This window comes from Theropithecus gelada, chromosome 8, assembly GCF_003255815.1.
Source record: "Theropithecus gelada isolate Dixy chromosome 8, Tgel_1.0, whole genome shotgun sequence".
Taxonomy (NCBI): domain Eukaryota; kingdom Metazoa; phylum Chordata; class Mammalia; order Primates; family Cercopithecidae; genus Theropithecus; species Theropithecus gelada.
The window spans coordinates 10,150,256-10,171,131 of record NC_037676.1 but is presented as its reverse complement, the minus strand read 5'-3'; the positions used below and the strand labels follow the sequence as shown (position 1 = coordinate 10,171,131).

Sequence of the window (20,876 nt, the reverse complement as noted above, 5' to 3'; positions counted from 1 at the left end):
GGCAGCCCATCCCTCCGGGATCTGGGAGATGTGGTTGAGCAGGGCTGGATGTCAAGTCCTCCGCCAACACGGCCCACCTCCTGCTTCCTTTTACCCCTGCATTCAGCCTGCGTTCCTCGGAGCTTTAACAATCAGATTCTTGCCGCTGGGGCGGCCCAGGGAGGAGGGTGAGTGGAGCGTGCGTGAGAGCCGGGCGTGCCGCGCTGGTAGCTAGGCATGCGGGTGGAGAGAGCAGGGGAGCCGCCCGCTGGTCCAGGGCCTCCGAACCGGGTCTCCACATGTGGCTTCATTGTTTTGTTTAGGATTCTGAATTCCCAGAGCATCAGCCATACCCAAGGTCAGATGTAAGTACCGAAATGTGCTCCAAAGCCGCGTCCGCATGACTTTCATTTTCTCTCCCTTTTTGGATGTTTATGCGACTGCTCTTGTCGCCTCTGTCCTGATTCTATATGCCAGGCACTATGCTGGGTGCCCCCATCCATCCCCTCTTGCCTCTGTCCTGATTATATATGCCAGGCACTGTGCTGGTTGCCCCCATCCATCCCCTCTTGCCTCTGTCCTGATTCTATATGCCAGGCACTATGCTGGGTGCCCCCATCCATCGCCTCTTAGATGAGGACAAGGGGCTCACCAGGGTCCATAACCTGCCTGCAGCCCTGGGCCTCGCTGGGCCCGGGCACCCGTAAGCAGGAAAGCCAGGGTGCCCTCGCCTGTCTCCGTCTCCAGGGTCATGTCTGCAGTAGAGACTGGAGAGGTCCCTAAATTAGCCAGGTGACTTCCCACTGCCAGATACTCCCACCCTCTCTCTTTTCTCCTCAGCTGCCTCCCACAGGTGCCCTCCAGGATGTCCACCCAGCCATGACCGAGGCAGCGCCCACTTCTAAGCACGTGCAGTACCGACTTTATCTGAAATGAGTGGGACATAATTTTGGAAACTCATACAGTTAAGTCAGCACGCTGGGCACAATGCCGCCGCTTCCTGCCCCACCCACAGCCAGGATCCCACACCCCTCAGTGGTCACCCCTCTTCCACTCCCAGCTCTCCCCCTGGCACAGCAGCCTCTGCTGAGTACAGGCTTCTCCTCATCCCCCCAGCTTCCCCTGCAAAGCTCAGCCTGTGCCTTTACCCCCTCCCGGGGGCCTCTCTGGACCCCAGCCCCACACACTGTGTCCCGTGAGGGGGACTGCACCCCCAGCCTCTTGCCACCCTGCACCCAGCACTGTGCCTGGCACATAGGGAGTGCTCAGTAAATGTTGGGTGAGCGAGTGGATGGATGGGTCGCTGGGTGTGTGCTGGGTGAGGATGGATGCAAAGACAGGAATGAAGGTGGATAACAAAGTCACCTTTCAAGGCAGTAAGAAAAAAAAACAAAACGTACAACATCCTGTGTGTTTTCTGTGCATCCTGTGAGCTGGTGACCTCGCAGTTATCCAAAGGAAGCGAATTGAAAAGCTATGGAGAAAATGTAGCTGGAGCAGCTCCAGTGTCAGGATAAGGAAAACAGCCAAAGAATTGAAGCCACTGCAGGAGTAAAGGGGAGGAAAGAAGGAATTGAGTGGATGAAAGACAGGTTCCTGTGGGTGCCTGGGAGGCCTCAGGAGGGGAGCTGCAGACAGCAGCCTTGCCAGGGCAGGAGGTGACAGGCTGAGACAGGAGTGAGCAGGCTGTGGACAGGTGGCCACGTCCCCGCCAGGCACCAAGGCACGATTTAATCCTCATAATAACCCTGTGTGCTGGTTGTTACTGTGCCCAGCCTATGGATGGGAAAACTGAGGCTCAGGAGGGGTCAGGGACTTGCCTAAGGGCTCACGGCCAAGACCATGAGTGAAGCCAGCAGGTGAGACTCTGGAGCCTGCACTCCACTCCACTCCTCTCTGCTCTGCTTCTCAAAGAGGAGAAAATCCCAGAATGATTCTGTGCCCTCAGGAGCCTGCCCTGGTTCTGTTCCTGTTCTGGGACACAGGGCAGGTGTCACGCCGTTCTGAGCTCATAGACAAAGCTGGCCAGCCTGTGTTCAACCGGCATCCAACGGGACTGGCTTCCGGGAAACTCTGGGCACAGTTTTGTCTGAGTGCAGATAGCAGAAGAATCTGTGTTCTGCAAATGTCATTCCTACAGATGACCAGTGTCCATGCTACTGAACACATCTTCTGTGGAGCTCACGCCCTCTGTGGCCCGCTGGCTCGCAGAAAGACAGCTCCAGGGGGGTCCAGTCCCAGGGGGTCCTGTCCCACAAGGCAGCTCCCTTGTTCACAGTGCATTGCATGACCTTTTACTACCAGGGTTTGAATTCAGGATTCTCATTATAATTACTGGGCTGTGTCTAACATGATCCCCAGTGAGTGAGGGTCCTCAGCTCACACCTCCTATGGCCCCCATCCTCCCGCACTGCCCAGCTTAGAGCAGAAGCCAGTGGCAAGTCCCCTGTTCCTCAGATGTCTGGACATGGCCGCGTGAGTCTGGCCCTTACAGCAGGACACACAGACAGGTCTCATCAGAGCTCCAAATTTGCAGGCCAGATGCTGGTAGGAGAGAATGGGCCCCAGTCTTGGCACTCATAGGCCAGGCCTAGGATAAGGAGGAGAGCTTGCGGGCATGGCTGAGCCACCTCGGAGAGGTCCTCTGACCCGGTCTGGCCTGACCTTGCTTTTCTTCCAATTGGACCATTTGTGTTTTCACTTTCATTTTTATCCTTTGCGGTTTGTCTCTCCTGCTAAGTTTTCCATTTTCTTTTGTGTGCATGTTTGTGTTTGGGGAACTCTGTGGGAAATGTTTACAGCTCCCAGATACTGCAGTTAGGTGAGGTGGAGGCCTGGTCTAACAGGATCCTTCTGTCCCTGGTGCCTTGCGAGCCCCACCTTTAGAAATGAGATCAGTTTTGTTTTTTAATATTTTTTTTTTTTTTTTTTTTTTTTGAGATGGAGTCTTACTCTGTTGCCCAAGCTGGAGTGCTGTGGCCTGATCTCGCCTCACTGCAGCCTCCGCCTCCTGAGTTCAAGTGATTCTCCTGCCTCAGCCTCCCAAGTAGCTGGGATTACAGGCATGGGCCACCACGCCTGGCTAATTTTTGCATTTTTAGTAGAGATAGGGTTTCACTATGTTAGCTAGGCTGGTCTTGAACTCCTGACCTCAGCTGATCCACCTGTCTCGGCCTCCCAAAGTGCTGGGATTACAGGCGTGAGCCACCGCGCCCGGCCAATGAGATCAGTCTCTATTCTGTGATCTCACCAGGTTGTGAGAAGGCAGAGGCAACCTGGAAAAGACGCTAACTGGTGTCTGCCCGATTCTCCAGACACACAGTCAGCTGCTCTTCCTCACGGCTTCCCTGGAGCTCAAAGCCTCACAGGCGGGGCTGGCCACTCACCCCTAACTCTTGGAGTAAGAGCACGTCTCAGAGGGAAAGAGGAGTTTGCATCAAATCCAGGGCACCTGCCCTGCTGTGTGTGAGGTTTGGAAGGAAGAGCAGAAAATGAGCTTGTCGGGAGAGCAGAGATTACAGGTTGGCACCCTGGCCCGACATTACTAGTGAGCGGTTCCTGCTGCCAGCCCTGCCCACAGTCATTTTCTCAGCGTCCCTGCAGAAGCTGGCTCAGAAGCGGCTGGTTGGCTTTGACGCTGCTGCTAGCCTGGGGGACTGCATGGGAGGCGGGACAGTGATTTCGCTCATTCATCTTTTTTCTTGCACCCATGTATTTTTCAAAACTGTAAGAGACGAGGGCTTGCTGTGTTGCCCAGGCTGGAGTACAGTGGTGCAATCATAGGTCACTCCAGCTTCAAACTCTGGTGATCCTCCCCCTCAGCCTTGCAGAGCACCAAGGTTACAGGTGTGAACCCATGTGCCTGGCCTCAAAACTTTTTAAACCTACTGCTAGCCAGCATTTCCTTTGGAAAAGACTCTTGAATTGCCTTTCCACTGTACAAAATAATTTATTTTCTTTGTCCCAGATTTGCTTTTCTGTCTCACAGGAAGCCTCTCTATGCCCAGGATTTCTGAAATTGATACTTAACTCCTCCTAGCCAAGTATGATTTTACCATGTCTCCCTCAGACTTTACCTTCCAGCAGTGGAGAACTTCATTTTCCTTAGAAAGAGTTCATGAGACAGCCACGATAAAATCTGCACGGTTCATCATATGCGTGCACCTTTAATGTAATTTTAATGTAATATGCATACCACTATTCGCCTGACCATCCTTAAAGCTGGGATTAGAGAACAGGGAATTCGCACTTGCTGTGGACGAACCTACTTGAGTCAGGCCTCATGCTGAGAGTTTTACATCAGTTAACTGAGGCATTGGGTGTCCCCTCTTTGAGACAAGGAAGCAAAGATTCAACAAAATTTAAAAGACTTTCCTAAGAGTTGCATGGCCAGCAAGTAGCAGAATCTGACCAGTTCCAAAAGCTGTATTTTTCAAATTAACTATAAAAATAACAAAAATATATTAGAGGAAATTTGGAGACAGAGAAAGGAAGGAAAAGCTTTTACTTTTTTGTGTGTTTTTCGTCTCTTCCATGGTACACGTACTTGCCTGTGAGTATGGGTGTTTCTACGTGTGTGCATGCACCTGGTAATTCTGTTGTCCATGGCACCTGTTAATCTGTGTCCTTTAAAGTCTGTATTATAAGCATTCTTGAGGTTATCTTTATAACCATCTTTATTTTTTAGAGACAGGGTCTCACTCTATTGCCCAGAATGGAGTTCAGTGGTACAGTCACAGCTAACTGTAGCCTCAACGTCCTGGGCTCCAGTGATCCTCCTGTCTCAGCCTCTGGAGTAGCTTGTCCCACAGGTGCTGCCACTCAGCTAATTTTTGTTTTGTTTTGTTTTTTGTAGAGATGGGGTCTTGCCATGTTGCCTAGGCTGGTCTCAAACTCCTAGGCTCAAGTGATCCTCCCGCCACAGCCTCCCAAAGCACTGGGATTACAGGCATGAGCCACCATGCCCAGCTCCATCGTTTTCACGGCTGTGTGGTATTCCATGTCACGAGTAAATCATGACTTACTGCACATTCCTATCCCACTGTATCCCCCTCATTCTCCCCAGGTGCTACCTTATAAATAATGCTGCAATGAACACCTCACACATTGGTCAGAATTTAAGATCCTTTGTTTAGGCTGGATTCCTAGAAATAGAATAAGTGAGACAAATATTCTCCACATTTTTATGATAAAAACTTTAAAAGTATCCATTGGAATTTATTTCACTCATATCAGATTTGACAATATCTACCAAAATTAAAAAGTGCAAATGCCTCTGACCCCGACCTCCCATCCGGTGGATACATTCACAGAAGTTTTCACACACACACAAGTACAGACATGTATTTGTAGCAGCATCATTTATAATGGCAGAAAACTAGAAACAACCAGATTTCCCTCCACTGAAGGCTCATTAAATGCACTAGGTTGTATTCATCAAATGGGATCCTTTGCAGGTAAAACACGAGGCAGCTCCATAGGTACAGACGTGGAATTTTAAATCTATTCCTTGTATTACAATCCTTTTGTGTAATAATGTTTATGTCGAGCAAGGTAAGGTTTAATAAAGCCGTGACCCACTTAAAACTAGAAAGGGGAATGGTCAATTCTGACAGGAAGGCCAGGATCTTCACTCAGGAACGTTCTTCCTCCTCTAGCCTGTCTCACCCAGCTATCAGAACACGCATCCCAGTCTAGGGACGGCTTCTGTGCCTGTCTTCAGAATTACACCCAATGAAAGTGGACGTCTCTGTCCATTCCCCTGGCTCCGTGGCCGGCCAAGAGCTCCAGGGTTTTCTCATATGCTTTCTTCCATGCCGCACACGGCTCTGGGGTCAGAGGGATCTGGGCAAGAGCCCTGGCCCTGCCCCCAACCAGCTGGGCACTCCTGAGCAAGTCATCCCCCTCCTCTGATCCCCCAACTCTCTCCTGGGGCTGGAAACATGCTTGGGGTTATTGTGTGGATTACACGTGGTAACGCTGGAACCTCAGCATAGTGCCTGGGACAGGGTACGCACCAAGTAAGTCTTCCCTGTTACCATGATTACTTCTCTTAGCCACAAATCTGAGCCAGTCCTTGTTGACACAGGCCTAACCTTAGGACAGTCACAAACTGCAACTCAAATGTCAACATACAGCTCCTCTCTCTTGACTCCCAGAGAACACGGTCATAATTATTTAATGCTTTGCACCTTTTCCTTGCAGTGATCAGTAGTATGTTTAAGAAAAGAGAGATGTTTTATAACTTAGCTATGACATTTCAGAGAGGGATCAAAAGCCCTTTTGCTACAATAGGTAATATTTTTCTGGAAGGAGGAATGACTCAGTGCCTGGCATCTCATCGATGGCTTAACTAACGTTTGGTTTCAGAGTTTTCCTACTGAGACTTAGGGGTTTTTTGTTTTTAAGAAACTGTACTGTACTAGAATTCCCTTGTGGGATAACTTTGCATAGTTGATGATCATTGAAATGTTTGGTGGGTTTGTGGGGACTTTTTGGCAAATATAGCCACAGTAAGAATCTCTGTGGAATATATGATTTCTGTTCTGATCTGACATCACCCTGCTGGCCATCCTCTTAGCAGATGTGAGACAGCTCTATGGAGGTCAAGGTGGAGAGTTTGCCTCTGTTTCTGATCAATGCTTAAATTCCTTTCTGTGTCTCTCTGTATGTGGCTGCAGCCATCAGTATAATTCTATTAAATTGCTTATTTGTTGCCATTAGCTATGTTTGGTTCATGCTGTACTTTCATCACTGTAGGGCGTGATAAGAGCTTTTAAGTTGTGTAATAATGCAGTTCAACAAAACCTATTTTTTGCCTGAGCTGAACTAAGCAGTTTTATTTGCATACGTTTAAAAGACCAAAGTGCAGCACTGAGTTCAGGTAGTTATGTGAAATGTGATGAGACGCAGGAGCGATGTAATTACTCCGAAGTGAATGCATTTCCCTCTCTGTGATTCTACTGGGTCAAGTGTATCTCTGCATTAATTACAGCAAATCAGCAACAACAACAAAATAGTCCCTTGCCCAGGCCCCATGTTTCAGTTCTAAAATAAGATGTTCTCTGTTGAATTAGGTGGAAACGGCCACAGATTCGGACACGGAGAGCCGTGGTCTGCGGGAATACCACTCCGTCGGGGTGCAAGTGGAAGATGAGAAGCGGTAACTCAGCCCCTTCTGACACGCGGTCACCCCCGAGGGAGAGCTCTCTGTCAAATGCCTGATGGAAGCTCCTAGGTCCTGCTGGCCCTCAATCATGCCTGTGCTTGTGGAAACAGGGCCATACGTTTATACTTTTCCACTGATAGCCCCCAAGTATGAGTTAACACCTGCCTATGTCTTGTTTTTGCAAGAGGCAAGGGAGTAATTCTTTCCAAAGTAATTTGTCACCTCTGAAAGCAGAGCAGCTGACGGCCTGAAAGTCAGAGTCCTTGATCCAAAGGAAAGAAGGACGGGCTGAGGCCGGGCGCGGTGGCTCATGCCTGTAATCCCAGCACTTTGGGAGGCCGAGGTGGGCAGATCATGAGGTGAGGAGATCGAGACCATCCTGGCTAACACGGTGAAACCCCGTCTCTACTAAAAATACAAAAAATTAGCCAGGTGTGGTGGCAGCGCCTGTAGTCCCAGCTACTCGGGAGGCGGAGCTTGCAGTGAGCTGAGATGGTGCCACTCACTCCAGCTTGGGCGACAGAGCAAGACTCCACCTCAAAAAAAAAAAGAAGGACGGGCTGAGGGTGACACCAATGCAGGCTTCACACCTTGTCATGTTAAACGTGAAATGATAGACACCAAAGCACATTCAAGACCTTCGTATGATGTGAAGTTGTTTCACTTCAAAAATACTACCTGGAAACATAAAGTGATGTCCATTAGTGTTATTTTTGCAACGAGGCAGGATGATCATTTTAGTCTATATTTAAAATAGCATGTATTGTCTATTTCATAAAAACAAATTTTGATGAGAATATTACATTGTGAGGGCTCAGCCAGCCTCTGATAGGGACAGTGTTGGGTGGCCTCCCTCATCAGGGAGCATTTTAGCACCCACCCTATGGAGATTTTTGATTACAAAGAGATTCCGACCCCAGCTCATGGCTTCCCCAGTTTCCAAGTAGACCTCCTAGAACCTGGCCGTCTTCTGCACCGGGGAGCCGCAGGCTGCCTTCCATCCTGCTCTGTGGTTCAGTATCCCTCCTGCAAAGGGAACAGGTTGGCAACATTACTAACCAGCTCTGTGCTTCTGTGGGTTCAGCCTGCAGAGCCACGGGGATGGCTGCAGTAGCTGGGGCTATGTAGACACAGAGACACACTACAGATGCACATATGTACACATATCCCAAACACAGAGATACAGAGGACACACACGTGCACACACACGCTCACAGCGTTCTCACCCAGCATGCTGGTCTCCAACTATAAGCCCCTTCCTGCCGACTATTTCAGTGATCAGCTATGTGGAAAAGGATGACATTAAAATACAGACAGTGAAAATGTTTTTCAAACACCAAAGTCAGAATTTGGAGTCCTTATTTTGCATATAGGGGTTAATGGGGACATATTAAGTTATCCAGACAGAAGTGGCTCAGGCCCTGAAACACAATTTGGAAGCCACTAAAACTCAGTATGATGTGGCTATTGTTTACATAGAAGAACCCACGACCTCGGCTGTATAAGCTTGTAGCATATTTCTGAAAGGGAGGTAGCCATTTGCTAATAGCGGTTTCATGAAACACATTAACTCTCATTGTATCATTCAATAAACTTAAATCCCAAGTGGGCGTTTTTTAGGGCCTGAGACTTAGGCAGATGTTAAAGTTTAACGATTCGCAAAACCAAATGTTCTTCCATAGACAAACACCAGCATATTTCACAGACACACCACCACCCACCCTTGAGCTGCTATGTTGCTGCGCTCAGGTGCGCTCCTGACAAGCTACATGTAGGATTCTGTTGCACGAAGTCCTCTCAGAAAGGCTACCCTCTCTCTTCCTTCCCTCCTTTTGCAGACACGGGCGTTTTAAACGTTCTAACAGCGTCACGGCTGCCGTCCAAGCTGACCTGGAGCTGGAGGGGTTCCCAGGCCACATCACCATGGAGGACAAAGGCCTCCAGTTCGGCTCATCCTTCCAGCGGCACTCCGAGCCCAGCACCCCCACCCAGTATGGCGCGGTGAGAACTGTACGGACCCAGGGGCTCTTCAGCTATCGAGAAGACTATCGGACCCAAGTGGACACCTCCACCCTGCCCGCTCCGGACCCGTGGCTGGAGCCCGCCAGCGACACAGTAGAGACTGGGAGGGTGTCTCCGTGCCGCAGGGATGGCTCGTGGTTTTTGAAGCTGCTGCACACGGAGACGAAGAGGATGGAAGGCTGGTGCAAAGAGATGGAGCGAGAGGCGGAGGAGAACGATCTCTCGGAGGAAAGTAAGAGCTCAGGCTTCCCTGGGGCCTCTTAGACACCATTTCTCAGTCATGCAAACATGCACATCACAGCATTAATGGAGAAAAGTTCCTTCCTTTGGTATTCAAGTGAATGAAAATAAACGTGCTTTCTAGTATATCCCCCTCAATGCTAAGAAAAGATATAAATTGCATGAAAAGAGAAGCAGTCACTAAGATATCGGTGGAAAAGTGTGTGTTCTGTTTGTCAGGTAAGTTGAATAGAAGATCAACTGTGCTGACAGTTTTCTTGGGAGCACAGGTGATCTCATAGTCCACCTAGCAGTTCTCTTGGATTTTGGCAAAAACTTCATTGGGAGCATTCGTATTATTTTCTAGTATTGTTACCAGCTCATGCTTTACAAGAAAATGCCTTGGCATTATGCCAAAGAAAAGTTGAAGGTAAGTAAAAGATTAAGTTAGTTAACAATGTGATGACGTACCCAAAGGTCTCCTCACCTGGGTGGGACGGGAAGGCCATGTCGTTCCTCTACCAGGTGTCACCAGGCAGATCTGTCCCAGCCCCTTTGGGGCTCAGCTGTGCCTCTGCCTCTCCACGTGGAAGGGGACAGCCCCTTATTCTCCACCTTCCTCCCATTTGTCTAGAGAAACCTACCATCAAGACGGTTCAGACCAGGTACAGTGGCTCACACCTGTAATCCCAGCACTTTGGGAGGCTGAGGTGGGCGAATCACCTGAGGTCAGGAATTCGAGACCAGCCTGGCCAACATGGTAAAACCCCGTCTCTACTAAAAATACAAATTAGCCAGGTGTGGTGGTGGGCACCTATAATCCCAGCTACTTGGGAGGCTGAGGCAGGGGAATCACTTGAACCTGGGAGGCGGAAGTTGCAGTGAGCCAAGATCATGCTGTTGCATTCCAGCCTGGGCAACAGAGTGAGACAATACCTCCAAAAAAAAAAAAAAAAAAAAAAGGGCCGGGCGCTGTGGCTCAAGCCTGTAATCCCAGCACTTTGGGAGGCCGAGACGAGCAGATCACAAGGTCAGGAGATCGAGATCATCCTGGCTAACACAGTGAAACCCCGTCTCTACTAAAAAATACAAAAAAAACTAGCCGGGCGAGGTGGCGTAGTCCCAGCTACTCGGGAGGCTGAGGCAGGAGAATGGCGTAAACCCGGGAGGCGGAGCTTGCAGTGAGCTGAGATCCAGCCACTGCACTCCAGCCTGGGCAACAGAGCGAGACTCTGTCTCAAAAAAAAAAAAAAAGAGTTCAGAAGCAGCTCCCATTATAAATTGCTGTATTTGACTTCTAAGCTAATACCACCTGTCTTTGTTTATAGATTACATAATTGCACAGTACCTACAATTAGTGCTTATGTTGAACACAGTACAGTTTCACAAAGCTATTTCTGAATGTCTTGACAAATTATGTTCTTTCTAAAGTGTTTTTCTTTTTCTTTGAATTTATTTGTACATTGACATGATCACTATAAATTCTGAACTTCAAAAGGATAGCTGAGATCCTTGGAAATTTGTCCCTGACATTCCATTTCTAGATGGCTGTGTTAACAAGGCATTCACTAATCCTAGAAATAGAAGTACAACAGTGAAACTACATTGACCGGGACTTACAGAGAACATCGTTGGCGTGCTGATTTTTTATTGTTATAACTTAAGGTCTGAACCTAGGAAGAAAGAAAGAGATCGCCTTTAATTGACTAATCGTGTTCCTCCACATTTGTCTCTTAATCATCAAATTCCACGTATCCTTTACAGGAGGTGACGCTGGACACTGAGTGTTGGGGAGGAGATGTTGCTGTGGGAAAGCCTTCCACGTGACCCAGTCCCCGCAGTCCCCACCATCCCCGCAGCACCCACAGCTACATGAGGCTGGCACAAGTCAGTGTAGCCATGTTCCGATCGTTCCCGTGGCGTTCGCATTTCTCATGGTTAGGGTACATTTAACAGAGTGACTGCTCACGATTTTGACATCTAAAAATCACTCATTTTCTGCGGCATCTTCCCCCTTGTTGGTATATGCCTCAACTTGGCAAAACTGTCTTAATTATAAAAGGGGTTTATAATCTTTAGCACAAAGATACAACACAGAAAAACTGTATTGCCTAAGTTGATGCCAAATTCGAGTTAAAGTGCCAGCTCTGGTTTGGTGCGTGCTGACACGGGCAGCGTCGGGCTGGGGTACCTTCCTTCCAGGATGAGAGCAGGTGGTGAGACCTGCGTGTCACTCAATCAAGGTGTGTTTTCTGCAGCATGTGGTTCCTCAAAAGAACACTTTTGAGGAGGAGGAGAGAGGGAAAAGTTTACAAAGAGGTCATGTTCGTCAGGGCTTAGCCCATAAAATGCCTATAAAATTGTATCTTATTATCATTTGAGTGTATCCCATTCAGGACACATTCAGAAAGTTCTGGTCTTCTTTGGAAGGTATAAGACATTGAGACATTAGCCATTACTGTGTTTATAACACAGAGACTACATTCCCTGTCATTTTCCATCTTTAGTGTGTACTTTCAATTTAGTTTCTTCAAGGATTGTCATTTTTGAAAAGATACCTTTAAAAAAAATAGAATCGGCTGGGTGCAGTGGCTCATGCCTGTAATCCCAGCACTTTGGGAGGCCGAGGCGGACGGATCACGAGGCAGGAGATCGAAACCATCCTGGCTAACATGGTGAAACCCCGTCTCTACTAAAAATACAAAAAGTTAGCCAGGCATAGAGGCACCTCTAGTCCCGGCTTCTCGGGAGGCTGAGGCAGGACAATGGCGTGAACCCAGGAGGCAGAGCTTGCAGTGAGCCGAGATCCGGCCACTGCACTCCAGCCTGGGCGACAGAGCGAGACTCCGTTTAAAAAAAAAAAAAAAATTGGAATCCTCAGCTGGGCGCAGTGGCTCACACCTATAATCCCAGCACTTTGGGAGTCTGAGGCAGGAGGACTGCTTGAGCCTAGGAGTTTTAGACCAGCCTGGATAACACAGTGAAACCTTGTCTCTACCAAAAAAATAACATTTTTAAAAGTAGCCTGGTGTGGTGGCACCTGCCTGTCGTCTCAGCTACTCAGGAGGCTAAGGTGGGAGGATTGATTGCCTGAGCCCCAAAAGTGGAGGTTGCAGTGGCCAAGATCCCGCCACCACTCCAGAACAAGACCCTGTCTCAAAAAAATGAACAATATCTAGACCAGTTCTCCCTGAACACATATGATAGGTCAGGTCCTAGGCTGAATGCACTGCAGACCTCACTGATGCTCATCCCGACGGACTAGGCGGGTACTAGTGCCAGCATTCTACAGATAAACAGGGGCTCCGAGAGATTAAGATCTTGCCCCAAATCACAGAATAGCAGCAATGACTGGGGACTGGGAGTCAGAACCCTCTGACGTTGAAGGCTCCGCCTTTCTAACCCGTGGTCCGAAGGTGTCCAGATGTTCCCTTACAGGAAGCACCCCCTCCACTGCCTGCTTCCACGCTGGATGTGCATCCCCTGCTTTCTCCTGCTGTTTCAGACAAGGTTGTGTCCCATCCCTGACCCTCCACCGCTGTGACCCACACGTGGCCCACAGAGTCCCTCAGCCGTGAAGCTGAGGCCAAGGTTCTCCCGCATTAGCCACTGGAAAATAAGTGGCGGGAGCTGTAAGGAGGCAAATTATTTCTCAAACCAAGAATGAAAGTCCTTACAATTAAAGGGCTTTAGTGCTGTGGCCCTGTCACAGTAAGTCCTGGTTTTCTGTCACTAGAGGCATTCCAGAAAATTCTATAAATTATGCCATAAAAGTACTACATGCAAAATTGAATTTGATGACATATAGGGACCCAGATCAACAGTAAGATTCCAAAATCTTAGGATATATAGTAAATTTTTTTTTTTTTTTGAAAGGGAGTCTTGGTCTTTCTCCCAGGCTGGAGTGCAATGGTATGATCTCGGCTTACTACCACCTCTGCCTCCCGAGTTCAAGTGATTCTCCTGCCTCAGCCTCCCAAGTAGCTAGGATTACAGGCACATGCCACCATACCTGGCTAATTTTGTATTTTTAGTAGAGATAGAGTTTCACCATGTTGGCCAGGATGGTCTTGAACTCCTGGCCTCAAGTGATCCGCCCACCTTGGCCTTACAAAGTGCTGGGACTACAGGTATGAACCAACCACGCCCAGCCAGGATACCTAGTATTTAAATTTCACTTACCTTATTTTTAGGCATCTGAAAAACTATTTTTCTTCAATAAGGTAGGGTGAAAAGTTAATTTTTGCTGCCTCCAAATTGTATTTCCCTAAACACTTGTTTGGTTTTGTTGTAGGGTTTTTTTGTTTTGTTTTTTACCTTTTGGAGCCTCCAGGATCCTCCTCTGGACTCTCTCAGCTCAGTGATGTCTGCATTCAACAGATATTTACTGATTTCTTATGATGGAGCAAGCCACTCTCCAATAGACAAAAATGATGCAACAATGAGTAAGACATGGCAAAGGACCTAACCAATCACCTGAGAGTGGGAGCAGACAGACCAGGGAAAAACTATTTACAGAAAGTGGAAACTGTTTAGTGTCATAAGAGAGGTGCAGATAAAGTACCTTAAAAACTCAGGGGTCTCAGCAACGCTTTCACCTGGGAAGATTCTGAGAAGGCTTCCCGGAGAAGGTGGCACCGTGCTGGGCCTTGACGCGCGGTTGGATTTGGCCAAGGAGGTGGATGGGGATGATAGAAAAGGAGATTCAAGAGTCCACGCAGAGGCAGAGAACTGGGGAGCAGAGGCCCCTTTGTCTCCTTCCTCTGGAGGAAGATCTTCACATCAGCACTGCCCTTCACCCTGCTTGCAGGGAGGGTCTGTGCTACCTGACCTCTCAGAGCCCTCTCTGTGGGGCCATGCCCCATGCCCTGGGGGACAGGTGTTTCTCAAAGGATGAAACTTCCCTAAAGCTCCACCCTCTGCTGTCATTTGAGATTTTAGTCTCCTTCAATGCAGTGGTCACATTTAACATTTATCATCCACAGATAGTGCCTCACACATCGCCTGGCACAGAGTGCCATGCAAATAGGAATGGGGAGGAACAAAGGGAAGCAGGAGGATGGGCCGTCTTAGCGAACAGGATGCCACACTCCTGCTCACACGTTTATAAAAGCAGAACATCTAGAATCCCAGAGAATCACCCAGCCGTCCTCAGTTTCGGAGGCTGGAAGTAGCTTATACACTTCGCATTCTATAGACATCCACTGAAATGATCCTGATTGTGCTTGTCTTTGCTCTACTATTTTTTTTTTTTTAAGATGAAGTCTCACTCCATCGCCCAGGCTGGAGCGCAGTGGTGCAATCTTGGCTCACTGCAACCTCCGCCTCCTGGGTTCAAGCAATTCTCCTGCTTCAGCCTCCTGAGTAGCTGGGATTACAGTCGAGCGCCCCTATGCCCAGCTAATTTTTAATCAGAAAATGTAACTGCATTGCTATAAACTTTGAACACAAGGAACAGAGAATGGATGAACTTGATACTTTTTGTGATTTTCTTAATTTCTTTTCTTAAATTGCCCAGATACCTTCATCTTTTTGTGGACAAAGATGTCAAAACACTTGTTATGCCTCTCATCTATGTACTTTGTCCATAAAACTAGCACAATATTAATCAAGCTCAGATAATTCCCTAAATGTTTAAAAGGTAAGATGATAACCTTAATTTCCAGTCCTAATTTTAGGAGCAGATACAGGGTTATTGGTTATGGCACTTTTTAAAATACAGATTAAATTAAATGGCTTATGAGACAAACTCTGATCTCTGAATATTGAAATTTCCATTATATGAAGTAATTTTTGCCCAAAATATAATTTCATAACACAGTTCCCTGAACTGATTGAATGAATCTAGATTCATTCAATCTTCTGTGGTTAATAAAACTATTGTGAACCCAAAGAAATGCTGGTCTGCATGAAGTCACATTAATGCAGGCCTCCTCTTGTTAATAAAAGTACTCTCAAGACATTGTAAATCATTACTAATGTTTTAAGATTTTTGTATTAATTATGTTAAACCAAATGGGTGAATACATAAAGGAAAAATGAAAAATTTGCACATTTGCTAAAACAAAAGGAATCCTTCCCAAGCTAAGACTTTATTGAATAATTCCATTGAGATGCAACTCTCATCAAGAACTCACCAAGGGAGCCCATGTACACACAGGATCTTTCAAGCGGTATCGGAAACTTCCTTGCCCCAAGCAACTCCTCCCAAAGTAACAAATAATCTACGTGTTCACCAGGTCAGATGCCACATTCCAGGCAAACGCTAATGCTGGGAGGCGCATAGGGATTTGCTCACTAAGGTCTCCTTTTACAGCCAGAATGACCACAAGTCATATTAACACAAGAGCTGGGGTCAGATGTGTGGCGTTGTGTCTCCTAGGCCATCTTCCATCTGAGACACAATGGTCTGGATGGGAAGAAGCACCCGAGCAGTCGGCACTCACACAGAGGTCAGCAGATGACAAAGAGCCCAGAGCAACTCTGAGAACGAGAAGAACACATGCTCTGTGCAGGGGACGAGGAGGACATGGCCACAGAGAAACTGTGCCTGTGTCCATGGTTGACCCAGGCGGTCTCAGACCAACAGAGAAGATGGAGGAATCAGAAACACTGATGATGTTCTGAGCACAGCAGATGCCTGTGCACATATTGGCAGCTACCAGCCTTAGGGGTCAATGTATCACACAGCTTAACGGAATGTCCACTGCTTCCAAACCTCCTGGGAGATGCAGGTCATGGACTGTGTCCATTATGTGGATCCGACTAAGAGAATCAACCCACTGACCAGGCCTCTGCTAAGCACCTGTGAAGATGTCACCACACAACCCAACTAAATGGCCATGGGGAAATCAGACCATAAAAAGGCATGGATGCTTGTCGGCACAGGAGAAGTAAACAGTCAGCAAAGTAAAAAGACAACTCACAGAATGGGAGAAACTGTCGGCAAACTGCACATCTGACAAGGGACTAAGAACCAGAATATATAAGAGAGCTGAAACAACAGAAAACACACACACACACACACAATTCAAAAATGGGCAAAAGACCTCAATAGACATTTCTCAAAAGAAGACATACAAGGGGCCAACAGGTATGTGATAAAAGATTCGACACCACTAACCATCAGGAAAATGCAAATCAAAACCACAGTGAGATATCACCTCATCCCAGCTAGAATGGCTATTATCCCAAAGACAAAAAAAAAAAAAAGCAGAGCTCACGAAGGTGGATGGTTCTCCAATCTACTCTGGTAGATTCCCAGAGTCTGGGAAGGGAACAGGAGGGAGGAGGAAGAGAAGTTGATTCATACTAATGGCTACAAAAATACAGTTAGGTGGAAGAAGTAAGTTCTAGTATACAATAGTACAGTAAGAAAACATGGTTAATAATGTATTGTGTATTTCAAACTAGCTAAAAGAATTGTAATGTTCCCAACACACACACATAAATGTTTGAGGTGATGCATGTCCCTGTCACCCTGATTTGATCATAGCACATTGTAAACATGTGTCCAAATATCACATGTGCCCCCAGAAATATGTACAACTGTGATACATCCATTAAAAACACACAGAATAGATGTGCTCAAAAACATGAAAATGATGAGGCTCGTCTTCAAAGGAGATTTCTGGGAGCCATAACTTAGGCAGACCCCACTACAAAATTAGTCACAAGGGAATCTCAGGGGATCAGAGGTTACAAATACTCAAATGATCATTTCAGACTCTGCAAATTTTATAAACATCCATCTCAAATATTAGAACACCAGAATAGTGTAAATTATGTTACTTCATACCAAATTTAGATAGAATTGGAATGATAGAAAAAATAAAAGGGCCAAGTATGTTAATCAAATTTATTTGTACATCAAAGGCAAGGGTTCTAGCAGGTTCTCTGTGAATTTGCATTCGGATGAGAATTAGTCCTTAGTGTAGCTCCTGCAAGTGTCTAAACTATGGCGAAAGTAGAGACTGGAAGAGAATAAATTGAATTTTCACTTCAACTTCTTTGCAATTATAGAAAGCTATTTACATTATAGGTATCAGATAGGATCATTCTCAGTCACTGAACAGCAAAATTCTCCTGCCATTAGCAGGCGTGTCATTAGCTACACTCTTTGACATTCATTATCTCTCCCTAGCAATATTCAATTTATTCCCTTTATAATAACTCTCCACTACATTAAATCAATACCAAGATATTGCCCATATATTCATGTTGTGTTAAAGAGTATAAATCGAAGTACTTTGTATTAACAGTTGAGTTGAATTCCACTTTAAGAGAAATGTGAAAATTGGGGATTAAACTTCAAATTTTAAAAAACTGATAGACTTTAATTACAGTTTGAGGAAGAATAGAGTTGGCAAAATAAATTCATCTATTCATCCACTTCTATATATTTCTGCAGCAACCACTTGCTTAAAATAGTCCCTTTAAATATCTTCATTAATTACCCAGGTTTTAGAATACAAAAGAAATAGAAATTCAACATTTCAAAAGCAAAGATGATTCCTCCCCTCATCATCAGCGAGACCAAGGCTGCAGAACACGTTCATTTTGGGAGCATCGGCACACAGAGGAAGGATGAGGGGCTTTCACCATCACCCCTTTCAAGAAACCGCTCAAGGGCGCCTGTAGTCCCAGCTACTCGGGAGGCTGAGGCAGGAGAATGGCAGGAACCCAGGAGGCGGAGCTTGCAGTGAGCTGAGATCTGGCCACTGCACTCCAGCCTGGGCGACAGAGCGAGACTCTGTCTCAAAAAAAAAAAAAAGAAAAGAAAAAAAAAACCGCTCAAGCCCCAACGCCTCCAGCTGTATCTCGACCACAGCGGCCCCTCCACTCCCCTCACCCCAACTCAGAGCCCTGCCAGCTCCATCCTAGGCCACATGGGCAGGGGCTCCAGCCTTCCTTCTCCAGTCCTCCCCTCCCTTCTCTGTTCCCAGGCTGGCTGGCAAATCAGCTCCATGGAAGAGCAGCCTGTCTTGAAGTGGATTTGTGAGCAGCACGAGACCCCGGTGTTAAGATGCCTGACAGACAACCTTCCATTCTTTTCTTCAAGACTGAAATGATGCCAAAGTGTTATCCGAGTTATTTGCTTTTATTAAAGTTATGCTTTCTTCATCTTTTTCATACCCTAGAAGCAATGGAGAATTAGATGATATTCAGGAACTATTGTCACCTTCGCGGGGGTGACAGTGGCCCTGGTTCTACAAGGTGGTCGCAGGTAAAGGGCTCAGGAAGAGGTACCACAGGACAACACTAACAGCCGTCTCCACAGAACGGGGAGGGAGCTGTGGGTTCCACTTTTCTTCCCCATTTTCTGCATGTGTGAAAACTTCATAATAAAACTGTGGGGAGCAAAACAATCTTCACTTTAGAAAAATAAGACAAGACAGAAAAGGATGTTTTTAAGTCCATTATCCCACCCAGGACAAAACATGTGGCACAGAATGCAGACCTTCCTGTTCTGAAAAACGAGAGACGCACCGCACACCCTGGCGTGTGGTCGACTCCCGGGTCACAGCGTGTCATAAGCCCTCTCAAATCAAAGTTATCTCTGCAACGTCATTTTTGCCTGGCTCATAGCATTTTATTACATGAACATTAAGGCCCTTTGTGCCCATGACATGTGGTTCTTCTTCCCTAAAGCAGCGCCCTAGCTTGGGCGGCAGGATGCCAGGGTCTCTGATGCCAGTTTCTGGATCGTGTGGAACGAATCTCACCAGTAACTGTCTCTGGGACTGACTGTTAAGGAATGTTTGGGGAAAGAGCTGTTGTGGAAGAACCTCCACGGGGGTTGAGTTCACTTCCCTGGACCTCGGTTTCGACTTCTGGAAATGCTGTCTAGGCTTCCACGGTCGGGTGTGCCCTGGGAGCCAGCGGGGGCATCTCCTAAACGCTCGAAAGAAACGGACACTATGGCCCACCCAGACCCCATGAGTCAGGCTATGCCTGGCACAAGATTCCCAGGCGAGGCACAGGTGGGTCTGCAGAGTCCCCTGAGCTCCAGGCACCTGCACGTCTCTAGGCAAAACCTCGAGCACATCAGTATTCCCTCGCGAAGTACGTAAAGCCACAGATGTAAGTGGGGATGGATCTCCCGCCTCTGCGTTCAAGGGGGCAAATCTCCAGGATAAGTGCCCCCTTTTCCTTCCAGTGAAAGCAGGAGAAAGGGCTGGGCTAGTTAAACCAGCAGCACTTTCAGTTTTAGGGTGTGTCGTGTAGGTTAGTGATTTGTGCTCTGCAGAGAATCTCCAGGGAGAATAAAAAGAGCAGGTGGAATAATCAGCTTGGCCAGAAGAAGCGGAAGATGCCTCCTGAGCAAGCTCAGGAAGGACGGCCCCACCTTGAAGCGCCCGTGCTGAAGGCCGTGACGGGGAGACTTGGTGTGAACTGAGAGGCGAGGAGATGCTTAGATCATCTGCCCCCTGCCTGGTGGGCAGCCTGGCCCCAAGTGCTGACCTGGGTACAGAAAAGCCACATACGTGTACTGAGCACGCTCTATGGAATGACGTTGAATTGTTGCTCCAGTAAATAAAACCTAGCGGAGATCCGTGGGCCCGGGGTGCACTGGTAAGAAACGGGTTCCAGTGGATTCCTGTGTGGTTTTGAAGATCATGGTGAGCTAGGATCTACCAAAGCTATTATTTACAAAGTGGGGACCAGGCTGACAGCAGACGCAAGAGTGGGTGTGAACACAGGGGAGGAGGAAAATGAGGAAGCTCGGAAAGCTCGGAGACAGACTCCTTGAACAGAGTATTTTTTTTGACTAGTCTAAACGCAAAAGTAGCTGCACCTATTTTTCTTGGTTAAATTATTTCCACTGATAGAATTATATTATGGCCAGTCATGGTAGTTCACGCCTGTAATCCCGGCACTTTCAGCGGCCAGGATGGAAGGGTGGCTTGAGCTCAGGAATTGGAGGGTATAGTGAGCTACCTGCCACTGCACTCCAGCCTGGGTAGCAGAGCAAGACCCTGTCTCTAAAACACACACACATACGAGCCAGGTGGGGTGGCTCATGCCTGTAATCCCAGCACTTTGGGAGGCCAAGGCAGGCTGATCACTGGAGGTACAGGAATTCAAGACCTGCCTGGCCAACATGGTGAAACTCTGTACTAAAAATACAAAAATTAGCCGGGTTTGGTGGCAAGCGCCTGTAATCCCAGCTACTCCAGAGGCTGAGGCAGGAGAATCGCTTGAATCCGGGAGGTGAAGGCTGCAATGAGCCAAGATCACGCCGCTGCACTGCAGCCTAGGTGACAGAGACTCCATCTCAAAATAAATAAATAAAAATAAACACACACACATACAGTATATTCTTTTTAAAAATTTTACGGCTGGGCACAACAGCTCACACCTGTAATCCCAGCACTTTGGGAGGCTGAGATGGGCAGATCACTTGAGGTCAGGAGTTCGAGACCAGCCTGACCAACATGGAGAAACCCTGTCTATACTAAAAATACAAAATTAGCCAGGCGTGGTG

The 20,876-nt window shown here is 47.3% G+C and overlaps 1 protein-coding gene across 1 annotated transcript in view; it reads left to right on the top strand.

The window, feature by feature from the left end:
• The window catches only part of DLGAP2 (DLG associated protein 2), an 896,861-nt gene that overhangs the window by 859,735 nt on the left and 16,250 nt on the right, over positions 1–20,876 (top strand). The window contains exons 10-12 of the mRNA XM_025394866.1: positions 303–344; positions 7,056–7,141; positions 8,986–9,401. Coding sequence (XP_025250651.1) covers positions 303–344; positions 7,056–7,141; positions 8,986–9,401 — 544 coding nt within the window. The remainder of the gene's footprint in view (positions 1–302; positions 345–7,055; positions 7,142–8,985; positions 9,402–20,876) is intronic.